This window comes from Mobula birostris, chromosome 20 (genome assembly GCF_030028105.1).
Source record: "Mobula birostris isolate sMobBir1 chromosome 20, sMobBir1.hap1, whole genome shotgun sequence".
Lineage (NCBI taxonomy): Eukaryota > Metazoa > Chordata > Chondrichthyes > Myliobatiformes > Myliobatidae > Mobula > Mobula birostris.
The window spans coordinates 26,724,257-26,749,077 of NC_092389.1; the positions used below are offsets into that span (position 1 = coordinate 26,724,257).

A 24,821-nucleotide genomic window follows, 5' to 3' on the forward strand; every position below is an offset into this window, starting at 1 on the left:
AATAAATCAGCCATGATGAAATGATGGAACAGACTCAAGGGGCTGAATGGCCTGATTCTTATCTTGTCTTATAACACTGACAATGAAAAAGAGAGTACTATTTGGGTGAGAAAATTCCCCTGTCATGAAGAGATACAGCATGAAAACAGGCCTTTCAGGATTCCTAGTCTGTACTGATCATCAACCACACATTTACTGCAATCCTACATTCATCCTATCCTAATTGTCTTCTCCTCCCATCCTCATCCTCCCTTCAGATTCACCAGTCACAACGCACCAAGGACAATTAGCCTACCTGTTATGTACGTCTTTTGGATGGAGGAGGAAACTGGAGCACCTGATCACAGGGAGAATATGCAGACTTCACATGGTCAACACACAGAGTCAGGACTGAATCACCAGGCATGGAACCAGTCAGAGACCACAGTACAATGAAGGAACACAATGAATATTTGAGACAAGTACCTACAGAGTGGACCCCAGGCACCAATTCTTCATTCCCCATCCAACATTTCTGTGGTGTAGCACTGCAGAGGAACTCAAATCCTGTTGTTGACAACTGCCAATCTAGAGCTCCACAAAGCAAGTGAAAAATTCTTGGCCTCTGTATTCCTGCCTACTCCAACGCCAAAGAAACTTCTCAAAAATACCCCCCCCCCAAATATCGTGGACCAGGAAGTGGTTAATAAACAGAAAACTGAGTGTTATGATAAATAGGTCATTTCCAAATTGGTAAATCAGTAACTGTTGGGTTGCTAGAGAGATCAGTGCTGAGGCCTCAACTATTTTTTAATTTAATTTATGACTTGGATGAAGGGACCAATTGCATTGGAGCTGAAGTTGATGATACCAAGGTCAGTGGGTCAGCGAGTGGAGGATAGGTTAAAACAGAGACGATGAGCAGTAACCACTCACTTTTCAACTACTGTATGTTATTTATCCCATTTTAATCTGCCCATATTCCTTTCAAATCCTCCTCAGATTCTGCACTCTCACTCACACACTCAGGGCAGCTTACAGTGGAGAATTAACCTACCATCGAGCAGATTTTCGGGATGTGGGACGGAACCAGGACTCTCGAGGGAAGTCCAGCCATTAAGGAGAACAAGCAAACCGTAGGTCAAGATCAAACAAGGGTCACTGGAGCTGTGTAGCAGCAGCACTGCTCCCTGTGTCACTGAGCCAACCCGAAATGAATGACCGAGAATTGGCAGATGGAGTACAATATGAGGAAATGAGAGTCCCAAAGGCAATGTATTGGGTGTAAGAATATAACACAAACAGAAAATGCTGGAGGAACTCAGGCAGCATCCACGGAGGGGAATAAACATTCGATGTTTCAGGCCAAGACTGGAGAGGAAGGGGGCCAAAGCAAGAATAAAGGTGGATGGAGGGGATGGAGTAAAAGCTGGCAGGTTATAGGTGAGACCAGGTGAGGGGAAAGGAGGATGGGTGGGGGAAGAGGGTATGAAGTAAGAAGCTGGGAGTTGGTAGGTTGAAGAGGTAAAGGGCTAAAGAAGAAGGAATCTAATAGGAGGGAACAGTGGACCATGGAATAAAGGGAAGGAGGAGGCAAACTAAATGGAAGTGATGGGCAGGTAAGGTGAAGAGAAAGGGTGAGAAGGAAAGCAGAATGAGGAATGGAAAAAGAGAGAAGGAGGAGGGGGCAGAAATTACTGTAAGCTAGAGAAATCGATTTTCAATCCTTCAGGTTTGAAGCCATCCAGACAGAGTATAAGGTGTTGCTCCTCCAGTCTGAGCCTGGCCTGTAAGTACTAGTAGAGGAGGCTTTGGACAGACATGTTGGAATGGAAATGAGAAGCCACAGGGAGAACGCACCTTATGCATCTGACAGAACATGCTCGACGAAGCGGTCCCCCAATCAGTGTGGTCTCACTGATGTAGTGGAGGCTGAACAGAGAGCACCGGATACCATAGATGACCTATTTATAAACCTCAAGAGAAAAGCCAAGTCTGTAGAACAACAGTTGGGTAAAGTCAACTAGGACTATCAAATAGCTTAATAATGGTTTTAAGGCCTTAGCTAAAACAAAAAGCCATAACAATAAAAATGTCAATCACACAACTAGAAATAACTTTCTAACTAGTGGTTATGAATGGAAGCTTGAAAACCAAGGTTAAGGATTAAATTGCGATTTTTAGTAAAGAAAAACACAAAAAGGATTGGTGGTCTTGTGAATAAAAGAATGAGTTGAAGATGCTGAAAGGATCTTGCTCCTAAGGCTTAAGATAGAATCAATATGATCTTAAAATTGAAGTAGAGAATTATAGGAGGTATCTGGGTCGAGTTGCCAGATGTAGTTTAGTAAATTAAAGGATGTGGTAGTAGATAAGCAATTGCAAACATTAAAGAAATATTTTCAAAAGAATAACATTAACTTGGGGTCTGAAAATTCCACTAGAAATATGATACAAAAAAGTCTAATAAGAAATGTCAAGAATTTTTTTTTAAAGCTTACAAATGTTACCAAACAAGTAGAAGCATGGTCACCCAGGAATCAAAATCGAACAATGCTCAGTAAATTGATGAAGAGGAAATAAAGCAGCAAGACTTAAAAAACAGATTAAAAGAGCTTTTAAAAGAGCCCTGGTGATTTTATACTTAGTGTGGGAAACACAGTCATAGTGAGATTAAACAAGCATTTGTATTAAACAAAGAGCTGGGGAATTAAAGAAGTTCCTTCAGGGCAAGTGAAACAGTTAGTAATCTAATAGTATTAGTATCATAAGTATATTCTTTCTGTTAGTCAAACTAATCGGGTAAGTAGAAATACAGCAGGGCAGCAGAAACCAGTGGAATGTATGAATATCCTGTGCTCATCGGGAAATTGAGGGCATTTCCAGAGCGCTAGATAACTGCAGATGCTGTCGGGACAGAAGCTGCAAGTTCATCAGTAGGTTGGTGTGCTTTGTGGATGGCTCAACAGCTGATCACTCCGCAGCTCAAGAGAGCTCAAGTAGACTTGCAGGGTCGGTAGTCCAGGAGAGCATTGAGGACACCTTGCTGCCAAACCGGTATTCAGCTGTGAGGGAACACAAGGGAGTACTGATGCTGGGAGCTGGACTAACAAGACAGTCTGCCAAAGGAAGTTAGCAGTATCTGTGTGGATGGAATGAAACAGCTAAGTTTTTTTTGCATCCTGATGCAGGGTTTTGAGCACAAATGTAGACTACTCCATTCACCCCACAGACGCTGCTTGATCTGCTGAGTTCCTCCAGAAACGGGTTGTTGATTCAGGTTTGAATATTAAGAGCAGTTTCTCCTGGGAATACAGGCAGAACCAAGATCACAGCATCACGTGCAAGGAGAGGGGAGAAAGATCAAGGCAGCAAGACTTAAAAGTGGATTCCATAGTGGAGCTAACAGAAGTGATTTCAGGATTTCATACTGCCTCTCTCATGGTATGGTTTAGGATATCACTGAGTGGTTGTAGTGAAGTCTTAAGTGAGAGGGTGAACAGCCAAAAGGTGTGGTCCTTAAAGGTAACAATGCTACAGGGTAAGAAAAGGGATAAGGTCTTACAGGCAGATTTTAAGGGGTTAGGAAAGAGATTAAGAAGCAGGAGCCCAAAGGAGGTAATCTCTGGATTTTTCCCTTGCCACATGGCAGTGAGAACAGAATTAAGAGATCTGGACAGATAAGTGTGCAGGACAGGATAGCTTCAGATTCAGGGGTAGGTAATAACAGAGGTGATACCAGAACAGGTGAACAGGTTGCACCTCCACAGAGTTGATCATAGAAGGGTGCAGTTCAAACGAATTTGGCCCTTGTTTGGGCAAAGGAATTCATCAGTGGAAATGAGGGAAAAAAATGCAAAAAGGATGAACAGAGATAAACACCAGAACAAAGATTTTACACAATCCCAGACTACGAGCATGTGCAATAAAGCCTAAGATGTATTTACATATATACATGCACTTTATGTTATAAAAAGGTTTTTAGTAAGTTGCTGAGTTATATGCAATTAAAATGTAGGCTACCAATGTTGTAACAATAACACAAATCCAATTCAAAGGTCAGCATTGGATTCCAAATATTTTTGTGTACTAGGTCATCGAGTCATGGAGTCATACCGTGTGAAAATAGGACCTTTGACGCACCAAATCCACATCAACCACCAAGCACACATTTTGTACTTTTTTCCCCTCCTCATCCTTCCCACATTTCTATCAGCTCACCCCAGATTTAGTCGTCTACACTAGAGGTAACTTGTAGTAGCCGGTTAACCTACCAATCTACAGGCCTTTGGGTTGTGTGAGGAAACCAGAGAACCTGGAGAAAATCCACAGTGAAGAACATACAGACACCACACAGACAGCACCAGAGGTCAGGAGTGAGCCCAGGTGCCTGGCACCACTATGTAGGATTGAGTAGGCTAGACAGACTGCTCCCATGTTGTAATCATTGCAGATTTCTGTTACTTGCCCTTATGAGTATTTAGCTTGTTGACTGTAATGGAACAGTTGTACTGCAAATACTGATCTGCACGTTGTTGAGTTATGCATCGGAATTTGACCACTGATTAAGCCTTGGATTTTGTGCTCATTGTCCTGGATCTTTTACACATTCTGAATGGGAGTAAGGATATTTACTTCTATAACTGTGTGGAAGATTGAAACTTCTGTGGTGCTAATCCATTTTCATGCTTTCTGTCTCTTACTTCCACTGGAATGGCTGTGATCTTCTGGATTTCCCCTACCCTTGGATTCCACTTGCCAGAGCGTGAAGTTCTTCTAATTTCTTAGAAGCTCAGAGGTGAGAATTAAACCTGAGTCACTAGAGTGTGAGGCAGCAGCTCCACAAAACCGCACCTTTCTGCCACTTCGGTGTTCAGGAAAGCTGGGGACTGTGGTGGCATTGATTGAGAATATTGTCAGAAAGGGAATGTCCGAGAAACTGTGAGGGGAATATTCTGGAATTATGTGAATATAACAGATATTAATTCAAGCAAGAACCAGTCTTCAGTTCTTATTATAAATTGCAAGCGGCAAATTGAAGTTAAAAGCACAGGCTGGTTGACAGACTGAGAAATTGCATATGTACCGTATCAGCCAAACCCAAACAATGGGGTTGTGTTAATTGGCCTGCAATCCAGGCAACTATGGGTTTAAGTAATTTGCACCCTTGGGACTTGAGTTCAAGCTGGGAGACCAGGCTACTGTTCTCACTTAGCATATCAAACACGGTCATATCTATAGTTGCAATCAATTTCTGAACTGTTGTGTACTCAGAAAGTCAGCTTGCAGAGACACTAATCTTGGGCATCTGGCTCTCTGTCTTCAGAAGTTTTTAGAATATCTGTGTGATAACTTTGTCCCAACAGGGGTTTTTGAACATTGAGGTGTCTGCCATTGCAGATATGTTGTTCAAAGGAAATGCTGTCAACCCAAAATATTGAAGTGAACAATGTCACTGTAACCATAGAAGTTGTACTGTATAACCTGTCACCTTCGATTTTAAGAGTATACAAATGCCATGTACTTTTGAGTTTGTGATACTCTACCGAGAGTGTCTCCAGAGGAATGCTGGTTTGTCATGATGACTAAAGGCTTCTATATCACCAGCTTTCATGTCTCTCCGGTGACTTTGATTACAGTCACAACATTTGGGGGCTTGTCTAGGATATGTTCGTGACCTACTGTATGGCCAACAGCCTGAAGCAGTCAAAGAGAGTGAGTATCTTTTAAGAGTCGCACCCACATTTAGATCTGTTCAGGTCAATGACCACGGGATCACAAAGAATCAAAGAACACGCAGAGAGCTGAACTGGTAGATATAAAAGTACGTGGTGCATGTGTTAGTGTAAGGGACTAGCTATCAGACAGTTCTCGGTAGCTTGATGAGACAGGGCCACCAGTTGTGAAAGGTGGTTACTGACACTCAAAATGCCACAGAGCTGCGTGTACGCTAATTTGGGAGACTGTATAACAGTATACTTGTGAGTATGAGTATGTGTGTGTGTTTTAAATACAAGTTTGAAATCTTAAGTGTAATATAATTTATATGGAAATTAATACATCAGGCACATAAGTGGCAGATTGCAGAGTAGATACTCTGTGTACGTACTGTTTAATTTTTAGCCATCATCTATATTTTGTGGGAATTAGTGATGAGATATTTGAGGAAGATGTCAGGTATTTCTGTCGGGATGGCACCTATGAGTTCAGACAACGGCACGTCGAGATGACGCCAGCCAGCCCTAAACACTGAGTAGCACCATTTACAGACTCTTCGCCCCTGTGGAGAAGCAGAGCACTTTGTCAGAGCTGCCCTCACTTGAAGTGGGAATTCAGAATTCTGGTATAAGCTGGAAGAAATGATTGAAATTCAACAGATTCATCCAAAGAACATACACATGTTGGTGAAAGCTAAATGTCCAAGGAATATGTGGGAGAGTATGGCCCAGAGAATGTCGGATGGTAATTGGACAACTTGCGAGAATACCAAGAATGAAGAGAGATATCGCTGCTTTAAAGGGGAAGTGAGGCAGCAACTGGGAGGAGGTGAGAGTAACTGGGGAACGAAGCTGTCAGTAGTTCAGAGAGCTGATGAACCTGGGTTAAGCAGAGTGTAAATATTGAGCGTATGAGTACTCAGAGTTGGATAATCCAGGGAGGGACGATCCAGTCTTCCTGAAAGTGCTGAAGGAAGGCCTGAACTCAGTCCACCAGGAAGTTTTAGATTTAGGGATAGCGGTGAGAACAACCTACCCAGTGATAGTATCATGGGCCAGGAAGAGGGACCAGAGGAACGGGAGGGGAAATCAAAGTGGTTGTAGTAAATGTAGCTACTATGAAGGTGCAGAGAACTTGTTTTGTGTGCCAGCAACTGGGACACCAAAGAAGAAACTGCTGGAATAGACATAGAAAGATCATATGTTACAGCTGTGGCTTTTCAGGCCATCTTTAGAGGCAATGTCCTAAAAGGAGAGAAAGGTGTGAGTCACTCACCAAAACAGGCAAAAATGACAGCCTCGCCCTCTCTGTCCAATTTGACTGCTGACCAGATCATAGAGCTGGTGAGGATAGCATCCAGGTCAGAGAAATGGCTGGCGGCAGCCTCCATTGCCAGTACCAGTCACCCATGGATGTACACAAAGGGATTAAGGGGCTGGCAATGTGATATGTTAAAAAAATCTTGGGCACATATATATAGGCTAGGATACCTAAGACTTTTGCACCGTACTGCATTTGTCAACGTGGAGCAGAGGGCGGGTTCGTTAACCGGTAGGCACAAAGCATGTTGGGAGTGGTGAGGGTGGAGTGCCGTGAGAGGGATGTGGGATAGGTGGCAGAGAAGGAGTGCCAGGGGTTGGGGTATGGCGCAGGTGGAGACTCACCCAGCCCAGAGACCCCAGAGACCCCAGGCAAAGTCATTTGATTCCAAACAATTGGTTTATTGATCATTACAGAATGTCTCTCTGGTGCTTCCTGCTCCCTTCCGCTTTTCCCAACCATGATTCCCTTCTCCCTGCCCCCTTCCCACTCTCAGTCCACAATAGAGACCCATATCAGAATCTGGTTTATCATCACTCACGTTATAAAATTTGTTTTTTTTTTTGCAACAGCAGTACGGTGCAATACATATAATTACTACAGTACTGTGCAAAAGTCTTAGATACCCTAGCTATATATACTGTATGTGCCTAAGACTTTTGCACAGTAACGTATATTAGCGGACATCAGTGTTGATAACTGATCTACCCTTTCCAGTGAATGGAGAGGTGGTTTACAGGGAGTGAACCAATGAGGGCAGAGAGCAGTGAACCTCAGGTTCTTGAGAAAGAAGGAGTGCAGCTTCCAGCAGAGTTTTTCAAACAAAGAGGGCACTGTCCTGGGGGTAGACATATTGAGTAAGACAAGTGCTACCATCAGTTCAAGAAAGGGAGAAATCACATGGACAAGACAGGGAGAGCAAGATTGTATGATTCCCAGAGTAGACAACATAGCCCACAAAGAGACAGCAGCCCCATACAGGGATGGGAGACAGGGCAATGTGAATGAGTCATGTCTGGAGGTCCCAAAGATTAAAGACAGTCAAGAAGTGTTAAAATCAGTGCAGCTGCCTGCAGAGGCAGCAGCAACTAAAGTAAAGGCTCACTAGAAAGGTGAGAGTACGAAGCAGAAAGGGAATGAGTCTGCAGATCACCAGGCAAAGAGAGAAAATAAACACACGGCAACAGAAATTGAAAGTACGGAGGAAGAAACTACTGGAGCCAATTCAGTAAGATAATATGGAGATGTGAAGGATCACAGTAACCAGAGTAACATGTTGAGGGACTGAACAAAACAGCAGCAACATAATGCTGATGAGTGAGAGTGAGAGAGTGAACGAGAGAACAATCCTCCCACAGTTGGGTGACCGAGACTTTTCACACTCACAGACCGAACAAGGGATCGAGTCTACCCAGTAACACTGTCATTACAGAAAATCTAAGTGATGAACACCAGCCTACTGCTTCACATCCACTTGTAATGGAAGAAGATCTATGGATGAATAAGAATAGGAACACGAATGCAGAAGGCACGGACAGCGTGTCACCAAGCTATGAATAAAGTGTAAAGAACAACGGTAACTATACTTTATAGGGAAGGCTGTTTCTGGGAGGTAGATGGCTATTTATATAGATCAGGACAGAGAGATATTGGGAAAAGAGATGAGAAGGGATTCAAGTTATGACAGACATCAAGTTCTACAACCTTGATGGCAAGGCAGATTGAGAAAAAGAAATTTCACACAGCACCTGAGAGCAATCATGCAAACTAGGAATGGGAGTGGACACAAATGAGCTGAGCTCTTTCAGTGATCGAAAGGACAATCTGGGTGGGGGTGCCAGTGGGGTGAAGTCCTTTCAGCTATTCTAATAGAGACCACCCCAAACCCTCCTGTAGATCAATCAAAGGGGCTGAGAGACCTGTCAGATTATTTGGACAATCCACTGTCATGGCATGGAATGTGAACTGCTGCACAGTTACCTGACACAGTTACCTTGTTGGTGCCTTGCACACAGAATAACTACTGATAGCCATTGCTGAGTTTCAGCTATCAGAGATTGAAAGGGTAAAGATAAGGATATGATTAAACTGCAATGAGCCAACAGGGAAGGGAGCAACAAGCACATGAATGACAAAGCTACATTTTAAAGACGGGTTGGCATTGAGAGGATAAAGTATCCAAGAAGCGGATGTGTTCAAATATCCGGAACATTTTATTACCATCGCTTCTCAGTCTTGTAGATAGCCAGTTAGGGATGTTAGACAGGGCAGATATAGGTACACATAGGGACATGATAGGTTAGTAATTGAGGAAGGGATTGGAAGTAAAGGGCATTTTTGCTGCCTTACTTAATTAGATCCTCCTTTACGTTTGGCCTCCTGGGACAGATTTCTGTCCAGGAGGGGTCAAGAGGAGGGTGTGTTAGGGAGTATTTGAGTTATGTGAATATAGCAGATAATAATTCAAACAAGCACCAGTCTTCAGTTTTATTGTAAATTGCAAGCAGTAAATTGTAGTTAAACTGGCCCACAAAGCATGAGATTGCATATGCAACAGTCAAATGTTAAGGCAACGGGGTTGTGCTAACTGGCCTGCAATCCAGGCAACTATTGGTTTAAGTAATTTGCACCATTGTAACTTGAGTTCAAGCTGGCAGACCAGGCTCATGTTCTCACTTAGCATATCAAACATGGTCATAACTATAGTTTCAATCAATCTGTAATTGTCGTGTACTCAGAAATCAGCTCACACAGACACTAATCTTGGGTGTCTGGCTCTTTGTCGTCAGAAGTTTTTAAGAATATCTGTGTCATTAGTTTGTACCAGTGGGGGTGTTTGCACATTCAGAGGTGTCTCCCATTGTAGATATTATTCAAAAGAAGCATTGTCAACCCAAATATTAAGTAAATGATGCTGTAATGATTGAAATTGTATGTATCACCTACTGTTACCTTTGATCTTAAGGATATACAAAAGTGATTTACTTTTGAGTCTGTGAGACTCTACCGAGAGTGCCTCCAGTATCGTTTGCTATGATGGAGAAAGACTTCTATATCACCAGCTTCAGTATCTCTCCGGTGACTGATTCAAAGAAGGCATCTGTTTAGAATTAAACACGGGTGTAATAATGCTGTTGAGACTATGCTGTACTCCGCCAGCTAATGGAAAATATACCGAAGAGCAAATATGCAGACACATTGGAGAGAAATGCAATATCCATAGACTTCAACTATCCATAGACTTGTAGGCCTTATGGGGCAAAGGGCAAGTGGAGTCTCTGAAGAGAACTTTCTCAAGCATGACGTTTGCTCAGTGAGGAAGGCAGTATAGCTGGCCATAGCTTCAGGAAATGAGCTAGCAAACAGGAGAACACTCAGTAGGGGAAGAAACAGCAGTGATTAGAACATAATGTTTAAAAAATTATGGAAAAGGATATAGACCATTCATGGTCAAAAGCATCAATTGGAGAAAGGCCAGTTTCACTGGGTTGAAAACACATCTGGTTCGGTACACTGGAATCAAAGGTTGGCAGGCAAAACTGTAATTGAACAATGGGAGGCTTTTAATGAGAGATGTCTTTGCTAGGTTCTAAGCACGTTCCCATAGGGAGGAGGTAAGGAAATTAAAACCAGAGCTCTATGTGTGACTGAAAGGTAGAATGTGAAACAGTATGGAAAAGAGAAAGGTTATGACATATGTTAATGCAAGTCAAAACCTGACTGATCACAGAAAGGTTAAAAAAAATGGAAATAAGAGGCAGTAAGCAAGAGAAAAGATTGGCAGTAAGCAGAAAAGGGAACCCAAGAATATTTTTTAGCCATGTGGAAAGAACAGAGTGAAAAATAGTGAAAATGGAGAGATTCCATAAGGAAAATATATCCATGGAGGCAAAGGAAAATTCTGAGGCATCAAAGGCGATTACATCATCTGTTTTCACCATGGACGAAGATGCTGTTGAATTCTGAGACAAAGTATTCTCAAGTTATCCCTTGAATTTACATGACTAAATATGCCTCTCTTAACTCAGTGGTCAACTTTTCACTTCAGTCCTTATTTATAGAAGTCCCAGTTCAGACACTTCAACATCTATCTGCAGCCACCACAGTACTGTTACAGGAAGTCATTTTTCAGATTTCTTTTGGGTGAGACATTATCTGCCCTTGCAAGAGGGCATAATAAAACCTTTGACAACATGTGAAGATCATTATAGATGTTCTCTCCACATTTCTGGCCAATATTTCTCCCTTGGTCAACAGCAAAAAAAAATGTGATTAACTGATTGTCATTTTTGTACCTCCTTTTGCAAGGATTGGCTGCTACAATTTAGATACTTTTACACTAACAATGAGCAAGGTTTTATCAATGCAGTTTGTGGATTGGATTCTATAGTTCACGTTATGATGCGTTTCTGGTTGGTCCTATTTTTGTTACTATTTTGGGCAACTTTGAACTGGGGTGGTCTGCAGATAATGAACACCGAGCTGAACTAAATATGCTTCGTCTCCCTCTTGGATTTTGTGTTTTTCACCCTTTTTTGTTGCCGTTTGAGCGATTTGTTTTTTCTTCCGCACATGGGAGATGGTTTGATGTTTTTCTTTGAACGGGTTCCATGGTGTTTCTTTGTTTCATGGCTGTCTGTGGGGAAGACAAATCTCAGGGTTGTACACTACATATATACTCTGATAATAAATGTACTTCAATAATAAACAGGGTGTGAAGTGTGAGTTGGCTACGGTGGACTGGGAAACTATAAGAAAATGTTTGGTAGTACTCAAGCAAAGGCTAAGATTTAAAGAATTAATGTACAGTTTTCAGTAAATATATGTGGCTTTCAGACATACAAACCCAACAAGAAAAGTGGTCCAACCATGGCTAATAAGTAAAAGATACTATTAGATCAAAGGAAAATTCGGAATTCTGTAGAGCAGGACCAAGAAATTAACAAAAAGAGGAAAAGCTCAAAGAATAATCCAGTGAAGAACATGAAAACCAGGCTTCTGTGGATATATATTGTACAAAGGAAAATACAGTGGATCCTGGTTAATTGGGACACATCAGGACCAATATATTTTGGCCCAGTTAAGTGGCTGCCCTAATTAGCTGAAGTTTCATGGAAATAGTTAAAGAGATATAAAAAAACAAGCTACTGCTTAACTAAGTAACAAATTATGTATTTAAGTGAAATACAGAGCAAATCAAAACACTACCAATGCTACTACAGTACTATAAAACTGTGTATTAGTTTCTAATGTTTATCTATGGAGGAATTCATCCAGTGTACACGGCCGTTTATGGAGGGGGTAGAGCTTCTGGTGAAGGGGCTTGTCATATCCATTCAGGAACAGCTCACTCACCTTTGATCCCCACTGGGCACTCAGCTTTTACCTTTGACTCAAAGTAGCAGTTTGCATGCCACAGCAGCCACACCCCAGCACACCCCTTCGACAAACAGGCTAAAGCAGGCGAGGGTAGTCGGTGGGCTTCATATCCCAGTGAAATAGGGACATGCCTGTCCTAACATGCAATGTCATTTCTGGCAGACTGAGCGGGTGAGGTCAACAGTGAGATCCAATGGCCAAGAAGGCGGTTCTGCAATGCGTGGTGGAGAGCGAAGGGCATGATGAGGCACAGAAGAAGCCATAGCTTTCCCCTGCAACCAAGAAAGACCCCAGTTTGTCATGACTAATTGTACCACTGGACCTGGTCTTCCGTGTCACAAGGGTGGAATGGATTTTCCACTTTAAAAACTCTTTCCACAAGTTTCACTGTCATTGTCGGATACGACAGACAACCAACACACTGCCGTGTTCTTTTGATCAACTGTAATTTAACAAAATTAGCAGATACTCGTGTAGATAATGGACTGCCTTCATACAATGCTTTCGACAAATGCATCCTCCAAATCTTCATTTTCATTGTAACATTTAAGATGATAATTGATACTTTCAAATCCTTCATAGTTCTAACTAGTTTCATTTTCACTCCTGGCCATTTCTGGCATCTCCAAGCCTGGATGCTTGAAACCGCAGTGAGCAAAACAGTTCTAAGTTGTCTTACTGCTTATTTCTCGCCAACTATCACTAACAAAAATCACTGCTTTTTGAACAGATACATGCCCAACTGACGTTATTTAAATACTGTTCGCTCTAAGCATAGTATAGTGCCTAATAGCCACACAAGTTTACACGTATGATGCTAGTGTAAGGGGGTTTCGATTTTTATGTTACTGCGGAGGCTAATTAAAATGGCGTTTTTGTTAGGTTAATCTGGGGAATGCGGCTTTGTTGTGCTTTAACGCTGAGAAAGTTTGCGCTAGCAGTATATTGTGGTTTAGAGGGTGATAAGAGGGTGCTATTAACCAATTGGGATAGTTGTTATGGTTTTGGTGTATTTGAAGATACTGTATGCGCGGGGTTTTGGGGGAGAAGGCGGGAGAGCGAGACAGAGGATGGACCAGGTGCTGCGAGTCCGCTAACGGGGTCGGACCCCGAGCGGGACGTTCGGCGAGGAGACAGAGACGGACTCGTGTGGAGCGTCTGGTCGACCACCGTTGTTGGTCCCAGGCAGCCGGTCGAGGTGGTCTGAGGGGGTCGCAGGGTGAAGAAGAAGGTCCTTGAGCTCCAACGGTTTTTGTGCGCGAAGAGATTGAACTTTGATAAGTGTGGCGCCTTTTATTTTCCTTTTATATTTTATTCTCTATTAATTATATAGTTCCAGTAATATCTATAAACTGTAAATCATTTAATTGCATCTGGTGTATTGTCTGTTATTTGGGCAGGGTGGAGTACCTCACACAGCATCCACACAAACGAATTACCCAGTTTGGCGGGGCCGAGGCGGTTTCCCTAGACGACAGCGAGCCGAGCGACCCTGAGGGTGGCCAGGGGGGCTGCACTGTGGGGGCTTTGTCCGGGATGCTTGAGTCTGTTGGTGTGCTGTGTGGGTGCCCTGTTTAAATCTGTAATGTGTGTCTCTGTGGGTTATTTGCTGTTGATTGCTGTATGCGTTGTGGGTGCGGTCTTTGTTCGAGTTCAGGCTGGCATTGACGAGTTGGAGGTGGCACTCGGGGCTGTCCATGCAGTTGGGAGAGAGAGGAAAGAGTGGTCTGATTTGGAGGTAGAGTCTGCGAATAAATGTTCTAGCTCTGGCAGGCTCCGCCTGGCACTGGGGATAGTGTCCACCCCAGGAGGGGCGGAGACGTGTGAGACGTGGGCAGAGCGGATCTCTCAGTTGTTAGATGAGTGGCAGTGCTTGGTTGAGGGAGAGCGACAGGGATTGGTTGAAAGTTTGAGTAGGCGGGCTGGTGACGGTGTTAGAGCTGTCAGGTTCACTTACACCATAGTGACAGCTGTCAGTTATTTGAAAGAGGGGGGAAAGTTTTCAGTGTGTCTTCTCTGGCGAGGAGGGCGGCTAAATTGCTTGTAGTGCCAGGGGGATCATTTCAGGGGATCAGTTGTTCAGCTGATCAGAGAGGTGTCGGGAAACTTAGTGGAGGCCCAGTGAGGGGAACGGCTTGGGGTCTCTGGGGAAGCACGTTCCCAGCAATGTACCACTGAACTTCCGCAAGGAAAAGACCCTATTCCTGAAGACTTAGAGGGGATTTGCACCGCACTGCGGTCATATACTGACGAATTAATCCGGCGAGAAGAAACAATGACCCACCTTCGAAGGGATCAGCAGAAACTCAAGACGTCCATTCAGAACAGATTGGAAGATTTACAAGTTGGGGAAGATCAAGGAAGTGTTCTGACTAAGGTCAACAGAAAACCGAGAGCCCAGGGAGGGGAGTTTGACTACACTCCCGAGGAGGTAAAGAAATGGAGGAGAGATCTCGGAAAAGGGAGGCGGACGCTTGAAAGGAACTTGAAGATGACTATCGCGAGTTTAAATGAAGTGGAAAAACTGAAAGTTGACCTGGAAGACGCCCTCAGGAAGAAACAACCGGAGGCTGAACATCCTTTAACTGCTGCTTTTCAGGTCAGGGTGGAAGAAGCTGGTGGAGTAACTGCGTCCCAGATTGAGATGGCCAGGAACCCTGAGTCAGAACTGCTGAGGCTGTGGCGAGAGTTGAAGGAGTCCCCGAAGAAGCTGATGTCTCGACTGCAGGAGGCTGAAGGGGTAGCCCCAGCTAAATGTTTCAGTTTGGAGAAACTCAAACAGCAGCTACCGATCGAAGGAATGAGGAAGAATACGGATTCGAAGGATGATGTGCTGCACATGTGGTACATGCTGCCTTTCGCTAACTTCCCTGTGATTGAGGAAGAGACCTTTGGCCCTTCTCCCACTGAGTCAGGTGTAGTGGGGAGGGCTAGCTGTGGGCAGTCTGAGTTACGGTAGGATCAGGAAGGAGGAGAGGCGGGGCCCCGGCCTCGGGACAGGGGGCTCCGAGCTGTAGTGGTGGCCTGAGTGAGAGAGGAGTTGGCAAGCAGGCCCGAGGTATCCCTAGTAGTGTCTGAGCCTTGTGGGTTTAGGTGAGGGGGTACGGAGATCTCAGAGGGTTAAGAAGCTCCCAGATAGGTTGGCCTATTTAGCGCCCATGGGACGGGAGTAAGGTCCACTGTTTGGGGAGCACTGTCACTGTGTGTATCTGTGTATGTGTGTGCTGTGTGTCTGTAGGACTGGGTGGCGAGTTATTTAGAAGTCATGAGGACATGACTTTATTTGGTGGGGGGAGAGTGTAAGGGGGTTTCGATTTTTATGTTACTGCGGAGGCTAATTAAAATGGCGTTTTTGTTAGGTTAATCTGGGGAATGCGGCTTTGTTGTGCTTTAACGCTGAGAAAGTTTGCGCTAGCAGCTTATTGTGGTTTAGAGGGTGATAAGAGGGTGCTATTAACCAATTGGGATAGTTGTTATGGTTTTGGTGTATTTGAAGATACTGTATGCGCGGGGTTTTGGGGGAGAAGGCGGGAGAGCGAGACAGAGGATGGACCAGGTGCTGCGAGTCCGCTAACGGGGTCGGACCCCGAGCGGGACGTTCGGCGAGGAGACGGAGACAGACTCGTGTGGAGCGTCTGGTCGACCACCGTTGTTGGTCCCAGGCGGCCGGTCGAGGTGGTCCGAGGGGTCACAGGGTGAAGAAGAAGGTCCTTGAGCTCCAACGGTTTTTGTGCACGAAGAGATTGAACTTTGATAAGTGTGGCGCCTTTTATTTTCCTTTTATATTTTATTCTCTATTAATTATATAGTTCCAGTAATATCTATAAACTGTAAATCATTTAATCGTATCTGGTGTATTGTCTGTTATTTGGGCAGGGTGGAGTACATCACACAGCATCCACACAAACGAATTACCCAGTTTGGCGGGGCCGAGGCTGTTTCCCTAGATGACAGCGAGCCCAGCGACCCTGAGGGTGGCCAGGGGAGCTGCACTAGTTACAAACTATTCAGCAACAGTTTCCTGTCCTAATCAAGCAGCATAGTGTCCAAGGTGAATGAAGGGAATATTGGCTATTTTCTCAACCAGTTTTTGCTCTTTCAGAGCTCTCCCAAATAAGTGTCTGCCCCAATTAACCAGAATCCACTGATTTAGCAAATTTTATGTGGATTATTCACAGAATGAAACAACAGAAGTTATATTGGGAATAAGACAAATGAAAAGAAAATTATTATTTTGCACGGGTCCTCATAGAAGTGAGCACAGAAACCTCTCCAAAATAATGGAGAACTTCAATCCAGGATGAAAGATGAGATTAAAGTAATTAACATCAGTTATGAACAAGACATAAGAATTGGTTAGAAAAATGGAGAAATTAAGAGTACTGAATGTGAATTTCATGCCAAGATTTTGGTAAATTGGTTCCAAAATTTCATAGATTCTAAATTGTTCCCAGAGAATAGAAGACAGTAAATGTAATTTCACTACTTAAGAAAGGAGGAAGGAAACAGGACCAGCAACACTCACAACACGCTGGAGGAACTCAGCAGGTCGGGCAGCATCCGTGAAAAAGATCGGTCGACGTTTCGGGCCAGAACCCTTCGTCAGGTCTGTAGAGGGAAGGGGCAGAGGCCCTATAAAGAAGGTGGGGGGGAAGGTGGGAAGAAGAAGGCTGGTAGGTTCCAGGTGAAAAACCAGTAAGGGGAAAGATCAAGGGGTGGGGGAGGGGAAGCAGGGAGGGGATAGACAGGAAAGGTGAAGAAGGAATAGGGGAAAGCACAATGGGTAGTAGAAGGAGGCGGAACCATGAGGGAGGTGATAGGCAGCTGGGAGAGGGGGCAGAGTGACATAGGGATAGAGGAAGGGAGGGGGAGGGAATTACTGGAAGTTGGAGAATTCTATGTTCATACCAAGGGGCTGGAGACTGCTAGTCTCTCATCAGTAAAAGTAAAAATGTTAGAATCTAATTTTAAGGCAGTGGTAGTTATAGATAGCTTTGGCAGAGCCAACGTAAATTTTCACAAGACAAATCATGTTTTTTTGGAGATTATATCCAGAAGTATAGGTAACGATAAACCAAAAGGCATAGTATTTCTGAAGGCCTTTGATAAGGTGCCATGCAAGAGATTTGTTAAACAATATTACAGCAGATTACATTGGGGATATTAAACTGTCCTGGACTGGTGACTGGTTAATGGAGAGAAAAGAGAGTAGGAATTAGTAGGTCATTCTGGTTTGGAAAACTGATTAGTGGAGTGATGCAGAGATCAGTCAGGTAGCCTCAGCAGCCAAAATCCATATCGAAGACACTAAGTGCATGATATCCTGAATGACCAAATCTTGACTTATTTCCCCACTTGGTTCTACCTGCCCATCACTCCTCACCATTCCTTGGTCCACCTATCACCTACCAGTTCCAGCCTCCCTCCTCTCCAACCTCAGTCATAATGTTGGGTCCCAACCTGAAGTATCAACGATTCTTTTCCTTTCGCAAATGTTGCCTGACTTGCTGAATTCCTCCAGCGGTTTGTTTTTTTGCTCCAGATCCCAGCATCTTATGCCTCCTTATTTTGAGAAGGCGGCTCTTGGTTCTAGCAAGAGGAACTACTGTTCATGCAACCACTATGTAAAAGCTAGAAAGGTCTGCATGTTTCAATGAGATCACTTCCCATTCTTCTAAAATCTAAAGTGCAAGGCCAATCAGTTCAACTTCTCCTCCTAAGGCAACCCCACAGAATCCCAGAAGTTATCCCACTTTCTTGTTTATTATGCATATTCTTCCTCGGGCAAGGAGAGTAGGTGGAACAAAATATTCCAGAAATAGTCTCAAGACAGAATGTAATTGCAGTATCACATCTTCACTCTTGCATCCAGATTCTCTCACAATAAAGGCTAACACACCATTTGCCTTCCCAATAGCATGCTGTTTCTGTCTAATAGGTTTCTCTGATTCCTGTAAATGGAGTCCTATGTCCTTCTGAACACCAACGCAATTTAAGAAATGTCACAATTTAAATAATAATCTGTTTCTCTCTTGTTGCTACTAATGAGGATGACTTCACACTTAATCATATTATAAGCCATTTGTCAGGTCTTCGTCCATTCAGTATGTCTTCGCCCATTTATACTCCAGAAGCAGACAGTGAAAAAAGAAGGACCAAAGGTAATCAAGCCATGGAACTTTGTTGGAAAAGTATGGTGATATGTTTGAAGATAACTCCACAATCTAGTGTCATCAGTTCATGAAGCATTGAACACAGTGAAACATGCATCACTTACAACTCTCATCGATAGGGAAATGTCTCTTTACACCCATTCACTAGAAACTTAATAGAGAGGAACTACTGATAAACCTGTAGTATAAAATGTAACAGCTCAAACAAGCTAGTGAAATGGTACTGGTCAAAGAGTAAACTCAAGGACACGGACTTGTGCAGTTAAACTTTAGGACTATATTGCGTCTTCTCTCATTTGCATAGGAACATCGAGTGCTTAGAAACTCATCCAAATCCTTTGTATTTCTGTTCAACCTTACAGCACTCAGATTTCCTTCTTACACCTTTATACTGCTCTATGGATAGTTGTACTTGCACACATCTCCATGCATTCCTTTCATACTTGTAAACTGGTGGACAGATCTTATTACCTCTGCCCTGTTTATGTGTGCACTTTTCAAAACTCTGCGTTATGTAATAAATGAATTTTGTACCACCATCCAGCACGGTATAGGCTGGTCGTGCCTCTACTCTGCATGCCTTTTCATTTCTGACCTCTGCTTTGACCACATTTTCATATCTGTATAATTGTCCCTTTATACTTGCACGTCATACTGTATATTCTTCACATTCAAACACTGCTCCGCATGGTATTTATAGCTGTACATACCTGTACACTGCTCTTTTGTCAGACTCCAGCTGTGCTTGAGGATCAAGTGGTACAGTGGCTACAGGAGTAGCAGCTGTGGAGGATGCTGGAATATGCACTGGCTGTGTCTTGGTAGTCTGCTGTGCCGTGGCCGTCATCTGTGCAGGATGAAAGATAACAAAACTTTAAAGTGATGCTTCACCTCAGAACTAATTTGAGGAGCTTGTTAGATCAAAGTACCTTATGCTCTCCCTTTTCCTTACACTACAGATACACTGAAATTCTTTAGCCAAGGATGGGATGGGATACATTGCATAATTCTTCAAAATGGCAGGTAACACGTGCTGCCCTGGCTAACAAATAGGTTCTGTTTCTAAAGGCGTCCATTTGTCGATTTTGTGTATTTTCCGTCTTTTGGACAAAAATCACTGATCTGGTAATCATTCCTACAGGGTACTCTAATAAATGGCATCAAAAGCACAAAAGACTATAAGAAAGAGTAATTACGAAAAGTGGAGAGAAAGGTGGTAAAAACTAGTTCCATTATGAGAGAATAATGGTAGAATATTATGAGAGCCTTTTAGGTGTTCCTAAGACAGGCTTTATAACACAACAATGGATTGAAATTGTTAGTAGATAAACCTTTGCTATGACTGGCTAGTAAAAAACAAAATCCCCAAATGCAGCGGTCAAGCTAAAGACTATCAGGACTATCCCAGTGGTCAAATATTTTAATTCCCATTCCCATTCTGACATGTCTGTCCATGGCCTACTCTTGTGCCATGATGAGGCCACCCTCAGGGTGAAGGAGCAACAATTTATATTCCATCTGGGTAGCCTCCAACCTGATTTCCCCTTCTGGTAAAAAAAAATCCCCCTCCCCCACTTCTATTTCCCACTCTAGCCTCACCTCTTCTTTCCCTGATGGTCCTCCTCCTTCCCTTTCTCCTATGGTTCACTCTCCTCTCCTTTCAGATTCCTTCCTCTCCAGCCCTTTACCTTTCTTAACTGCCTGGCTTTACCTATAACCTTCCCCTCACCCCACCTTTTTATTCTGGCATCTTCCACCTTCCTTTACAGTCCTGAAGAAGGGTCTCGACCCAAAACATCAACTGCTTACTCATTTCCATAGATGCTGGCTGGCCTGCGGCATTTTGTGTGTTGCTGAAGACTATTCATTCCAAACCACTGGCTTCAGCAGTAAAGACCCAAGAGTTCTGGATGCAGTAATAAATGAGACTGGCCCTAAAGGAGTAAAGCAGCATGCACAGGTGGGTAAAGAAATACAACATTGGTTTTGATTCCCAAAATGATTCTGGGAATAATAGGTGGGCTTGGTTAATAAAAAACAAGGAGACACAACTTCTTTTGCACTGAAGTCTAAAGATGTCATTGAATCAGGAGCCAGAATGGGCTGTTCTATCTTCATATGACAGCCCAGGCAAGTCCACATCTTGCACTGTGCCAGGGTCTAATGTACCAGGCGTCCAAGATGCATCAAGTTTTGGATATCAGTGAGGTGGGGAGCTCTGCGCTTTTTGCTCTTGATAATGCGACCAACCACAATTTCTCTCTAAAGAGTAGGAAACAGTGAACAAAAAGCTGTGGCGAGAGGCACCCCTCAGCTTTCAATGTTAAGTCTCCGTTATTTACATTACATATCAATAAATTGGATTTGGGAAGTAAGAGGAAACAATCAAAGTATCACGAGTTCTGGTGAAAATATAAAAGACTGGACTACTACATAGTTGGGTTTGCAGAGTGGACAGACCGATTCTCGATGCATAGTCTAGAAGTATGATGTTAGAAAGAAACAAGATTTTAAACAGCAGAGAGCTGTATGTGAGCGGGTACATCGATTATTAAAGACAGCAGTGCGAGTGGGTGAAATCATTAAAAATTAAATCAGGCTCCTTACGTACTGCATCTAACAGCAAGAAGTTATTGCTGAGATAGTATGACTATAGCCCCACATAAAAATTGAACCAGAGCTTCTAACCTGAATGGGTTAATACCACAGGTGCAGCGCCTTTACTCAGTTCATTTGGAAGGAGACAATAATTAATTGAATGAAATGCACATCCCTGAATGTTACAACTTAGTGTTGTTGTTTCTAGCAGTCAGTTCACATTGAAAACAGCAGTCAATCAAAGGAGATAACCAATGGCAGCTTAGAAACTATAACTGAATAGACATCTAAGGATTTTAATTCATGTCAGAACAAAGCAGCAATGATTAAAGGGCTGAACTGCAGCCCATCCAGTCGTAAAATCTTTCATTAAATGTTTAAGGCCCAATCTCACTTTACAAAGTCCTTCCATTAATCTTATTACTTCCTCTGCACCCTGTGGTATTTAACACAAATGAGCTAAATGGGTTTCAATTTATTTACTGACACCTCAAAAGATCTCTGGGAAGGGACTGTCAATTCAGTGTGTCTGAACGCCAGAGCAGTTCCAACAGTAGCTTGCCAAATCTACCATCGCCGAGGGAGCTTTTGCTCTTATATGTCTCTGGATCTGCCTTTGGGACGACCTGGGGCATGGATCTGGTTGTCCTGTCATCAGCACTATATAGAGTCCTGGTCATCTCACTACGGGAAGGATGAGGTAGAACCAGAAAGAGTGCAGAAGAGATTCAAGAGGATCCGTTACAAAAGGAGAGTGGATTGGCTGGGTTTGTTCTCACTGGACTGTAAGGAGACTGAGGGGTGACTTTATAGAAATTCATACAATTACTTGGAAGGTTCTAGGTAGGATAGATGATAGGGTTTCTATAGAAGTACAGAAGACAGCATTTTGACTGGTTCCATCGTTGCCTGGTCTGGAGGATCACAAGTTGTGGGTTGTGAACTCAGCCAGTTCCATCTCAGGCACATTTCCCCCAGTAAGGACATCTTTAAGAGGCAGTATTTCGGGAAAGTGGCATCCATCATTAAGGACCCTCACCATTCAGGACATGCCCTCTTCTTGTTACTGCCTTCAGAGAGGAGGTACAGGAGTGACAAGACACACATTCAACAATACAGAAACAGCTTTTTCCCCTCTACCATCAGATTTCTGAACAGACCATGAACTCATGACCACTCCATTTTTATTCCTTTTATTTTGCATGATTTATTATGTCATTTATGTTAATTTTATGTATTTGCACTGTATTGTTGCTGCAAAACTACAGATTTCACCTTATGTAAAACAGTGATATTAAAGTTGATTCTGATAGCTGGTCAGAGTCTCGCTCCCAGAGTAAGGGAACCTAAAACTCGAGGGAGCAAGTTTAAGGTGAGAGGGGAGAAATTTAAAGAAGATCTGAGGGGAAAGTGCTTCACACAGAGGGTGGCAGTGATTTGGAATGAGCTACCAGAGGAGGTGGTAGAGACAGAAGCAATTACAATGCTTAGAGGGCATTTGAATAGTTACTAGGGTAGGGAAGGTGCAAAGGGATATTGGCCCAATGCAGGTCTAATACACTAACATGGGATGGGTGCAGCTAGCCATCTGGTTGGCAACGAGGAGTTAGGCCTGTTTCTGTAGTATACAGCTATATGACCGTAACCAGATGCAGACTCCAACCACTAGATCACATGAAGGGTCCAGATTGAAAGGTTTTGGCCTGAAATACCTATTGTTTTATTAGTTTTCCGTTGATACTGCCTGACCTGCTGAGTTCCTCCAGCATTTTGTGTGTTGCTCAAGATTACCAGCATCTGCAGAATCGCTTGTTTTTTGTTAAAGCAGGCAATTGTTTTAATACCACTACTTTTCTTAGTGTGATATGCTATGAGGCCATGGCCAGTTAACTATTCTATCTGCTGGGTCTCCAATTCTTATTGGGGAACAAAAATAAAAGTACTATACTGCACTTCCAGTTATTCACCCAACACAGCAAGTAATAGAAATGGAAAAGAGCTGATCTTGAACAGCCCCACACTCATATCAGAATCCGAATCAGGTTTATTATCACCGGCATGTGACGTGAAACTTGTTAACTTAGCAGCAGCAGTTCAATGCAATATATAATCTAGCAGAGAGAAAAATAATATATAATAATAATAAAATAAAACATAATAAATAAACAAGTCAATCAATTACATATATTGAATATTGTTTAAAAATGTGCAAAAACAGAAATACTGTATATTAAAAAAGTAAGGTAGTGTCCAAAGCTTCAATATCCATTTAGGAATCGGATGGCAGAGGGGAAGAAGCTGTTTCTGAATCGCGGACTGTGTGCCTTCAGGCTTCTGTACCTCCTACCTGATGGCAACAGTGAGAAAAGTTCATGCCCTGGGTGCTGGAGGTCTTTAATAATGGACGCTGCCTTTCTGAGACACCACACCCTGAAGATGTCCTGGGTACTTTGTAGGCTGGTGCCCAAGATGGAACTAACTAGGTTTACAACCTTCTGCAGCTTCTTTCGGTCCTGTGCAGTAGCCCCTCCATACCAGACACTGATGCAGCCTGTCAGAATGCTCTCCATGGTACAACTATAGGAGTTTTGAATGTATTTGTTGACATGCCAAAACTCTTCAAACTCCTAATGAAGTATAGCTGCCGTCTTGCCTTCTTTATGACTACAGCAATATGTAAAACAGCATTGGCCTTGCAATACTAGTCAACAGCTAATCTTATCAAGTAAACAGTAACACTTACTCTGAAATGGGCCACCTTCACATATGTCAGTAATGCTAGGGAGTTTACAACTTTTGCTCCAATCCTGTCTCATACCTTCCACCAGAGAGAGCTCCAATCCAGTTCCACTTTCCCTAAAAACCATGCAATCTTCCACAAATTCAACCAGTACTCCTCCATTCCAACATCAGAAACTGCCCAAATCCTGATGCCTCGGTCCCTTAACCAGAAACCAATGCAACCCAGCAGCCTTGGCCCCAAAGCCGGATGCTCCCATGAAATCAAAGCCTTTCTGTCCAAAAGGGATACTCTGCTCCATTCCATCCCAGGCTGCTCTTCGAACGGGGAACCTGCTCCATTGAAATCCTTTCCCCTTCTAAACAGCACGAGGCCACCTTTCCTCTATAGCCAATTCCTTGCATGCTGAGGCAGCTGGGAGTGGGGGAGTTGAGAAACTGCCATCCAACAAATAGCGTGCTTGACAGAACAGGCACTTGGTACAGATGATTTGGTGGGCAATGAAAAGGAGAGCTGTTGTGCTACCTGACACAAGGGAAAAGCTTCTCTCCTTCCCCCTCCCATTCCCTCCCCTAGGGAACTCTTTCTGGATTTTGATCTCAATCCCATTTTATTAAACAGTCAATTTGTTTCTCAAGGGAGTGACAAGGATAAGGTTGCTTGGTTCATTATCAGCTCTTTCAAAAGCCATAAATTCTTAATCCCTGCTTCAGTGTGAATTAAATTGGGCTCTTCACACTCAACTAACCCCATTCTACATTCCTTTGTACTTCCAGCTCTTAAATCTCCACAGGTTTTTAAGTTTTATTTGGTCGTCTCACGCTCACCTACTACAGATACCAGTCTCCCCAGAGACCTCTATAGAAGCTTAGTCGTTGTGCTATCAAGCCTGTGGAAATGACTGACAGCCACTG

At 43.2% G+C, this 24,821-nt stretch overlaps 1 protein-coding gene across 10 annotated transcripts in view; it reads right to left on the reverse strand.

The window, feature by feature from the left end:
• Nucleotides 1-24,821, reverse strand: part of pknox2 (pbx/knotted 1 homeobox 2) — a 522,498-nt gene that overhangs the window by 155,939 nt on the left and 341,738 nt on the right. For all 10 annotated transcript variants that reach the window (XM_072238378.1, XM_072238384.1, XM_072238383.1 and 7 more), the window contains one exon: nucleotides 19,280-19,416. In XM_072238378.1, the coding sequence (XP_072094479.1) occupies nucleotides 19,280-19,416 (137 nt within the window). The remainder of the gene's footprint in view (nucleotides 1-19,279; nucleotides 19,417-24,821) is intronic.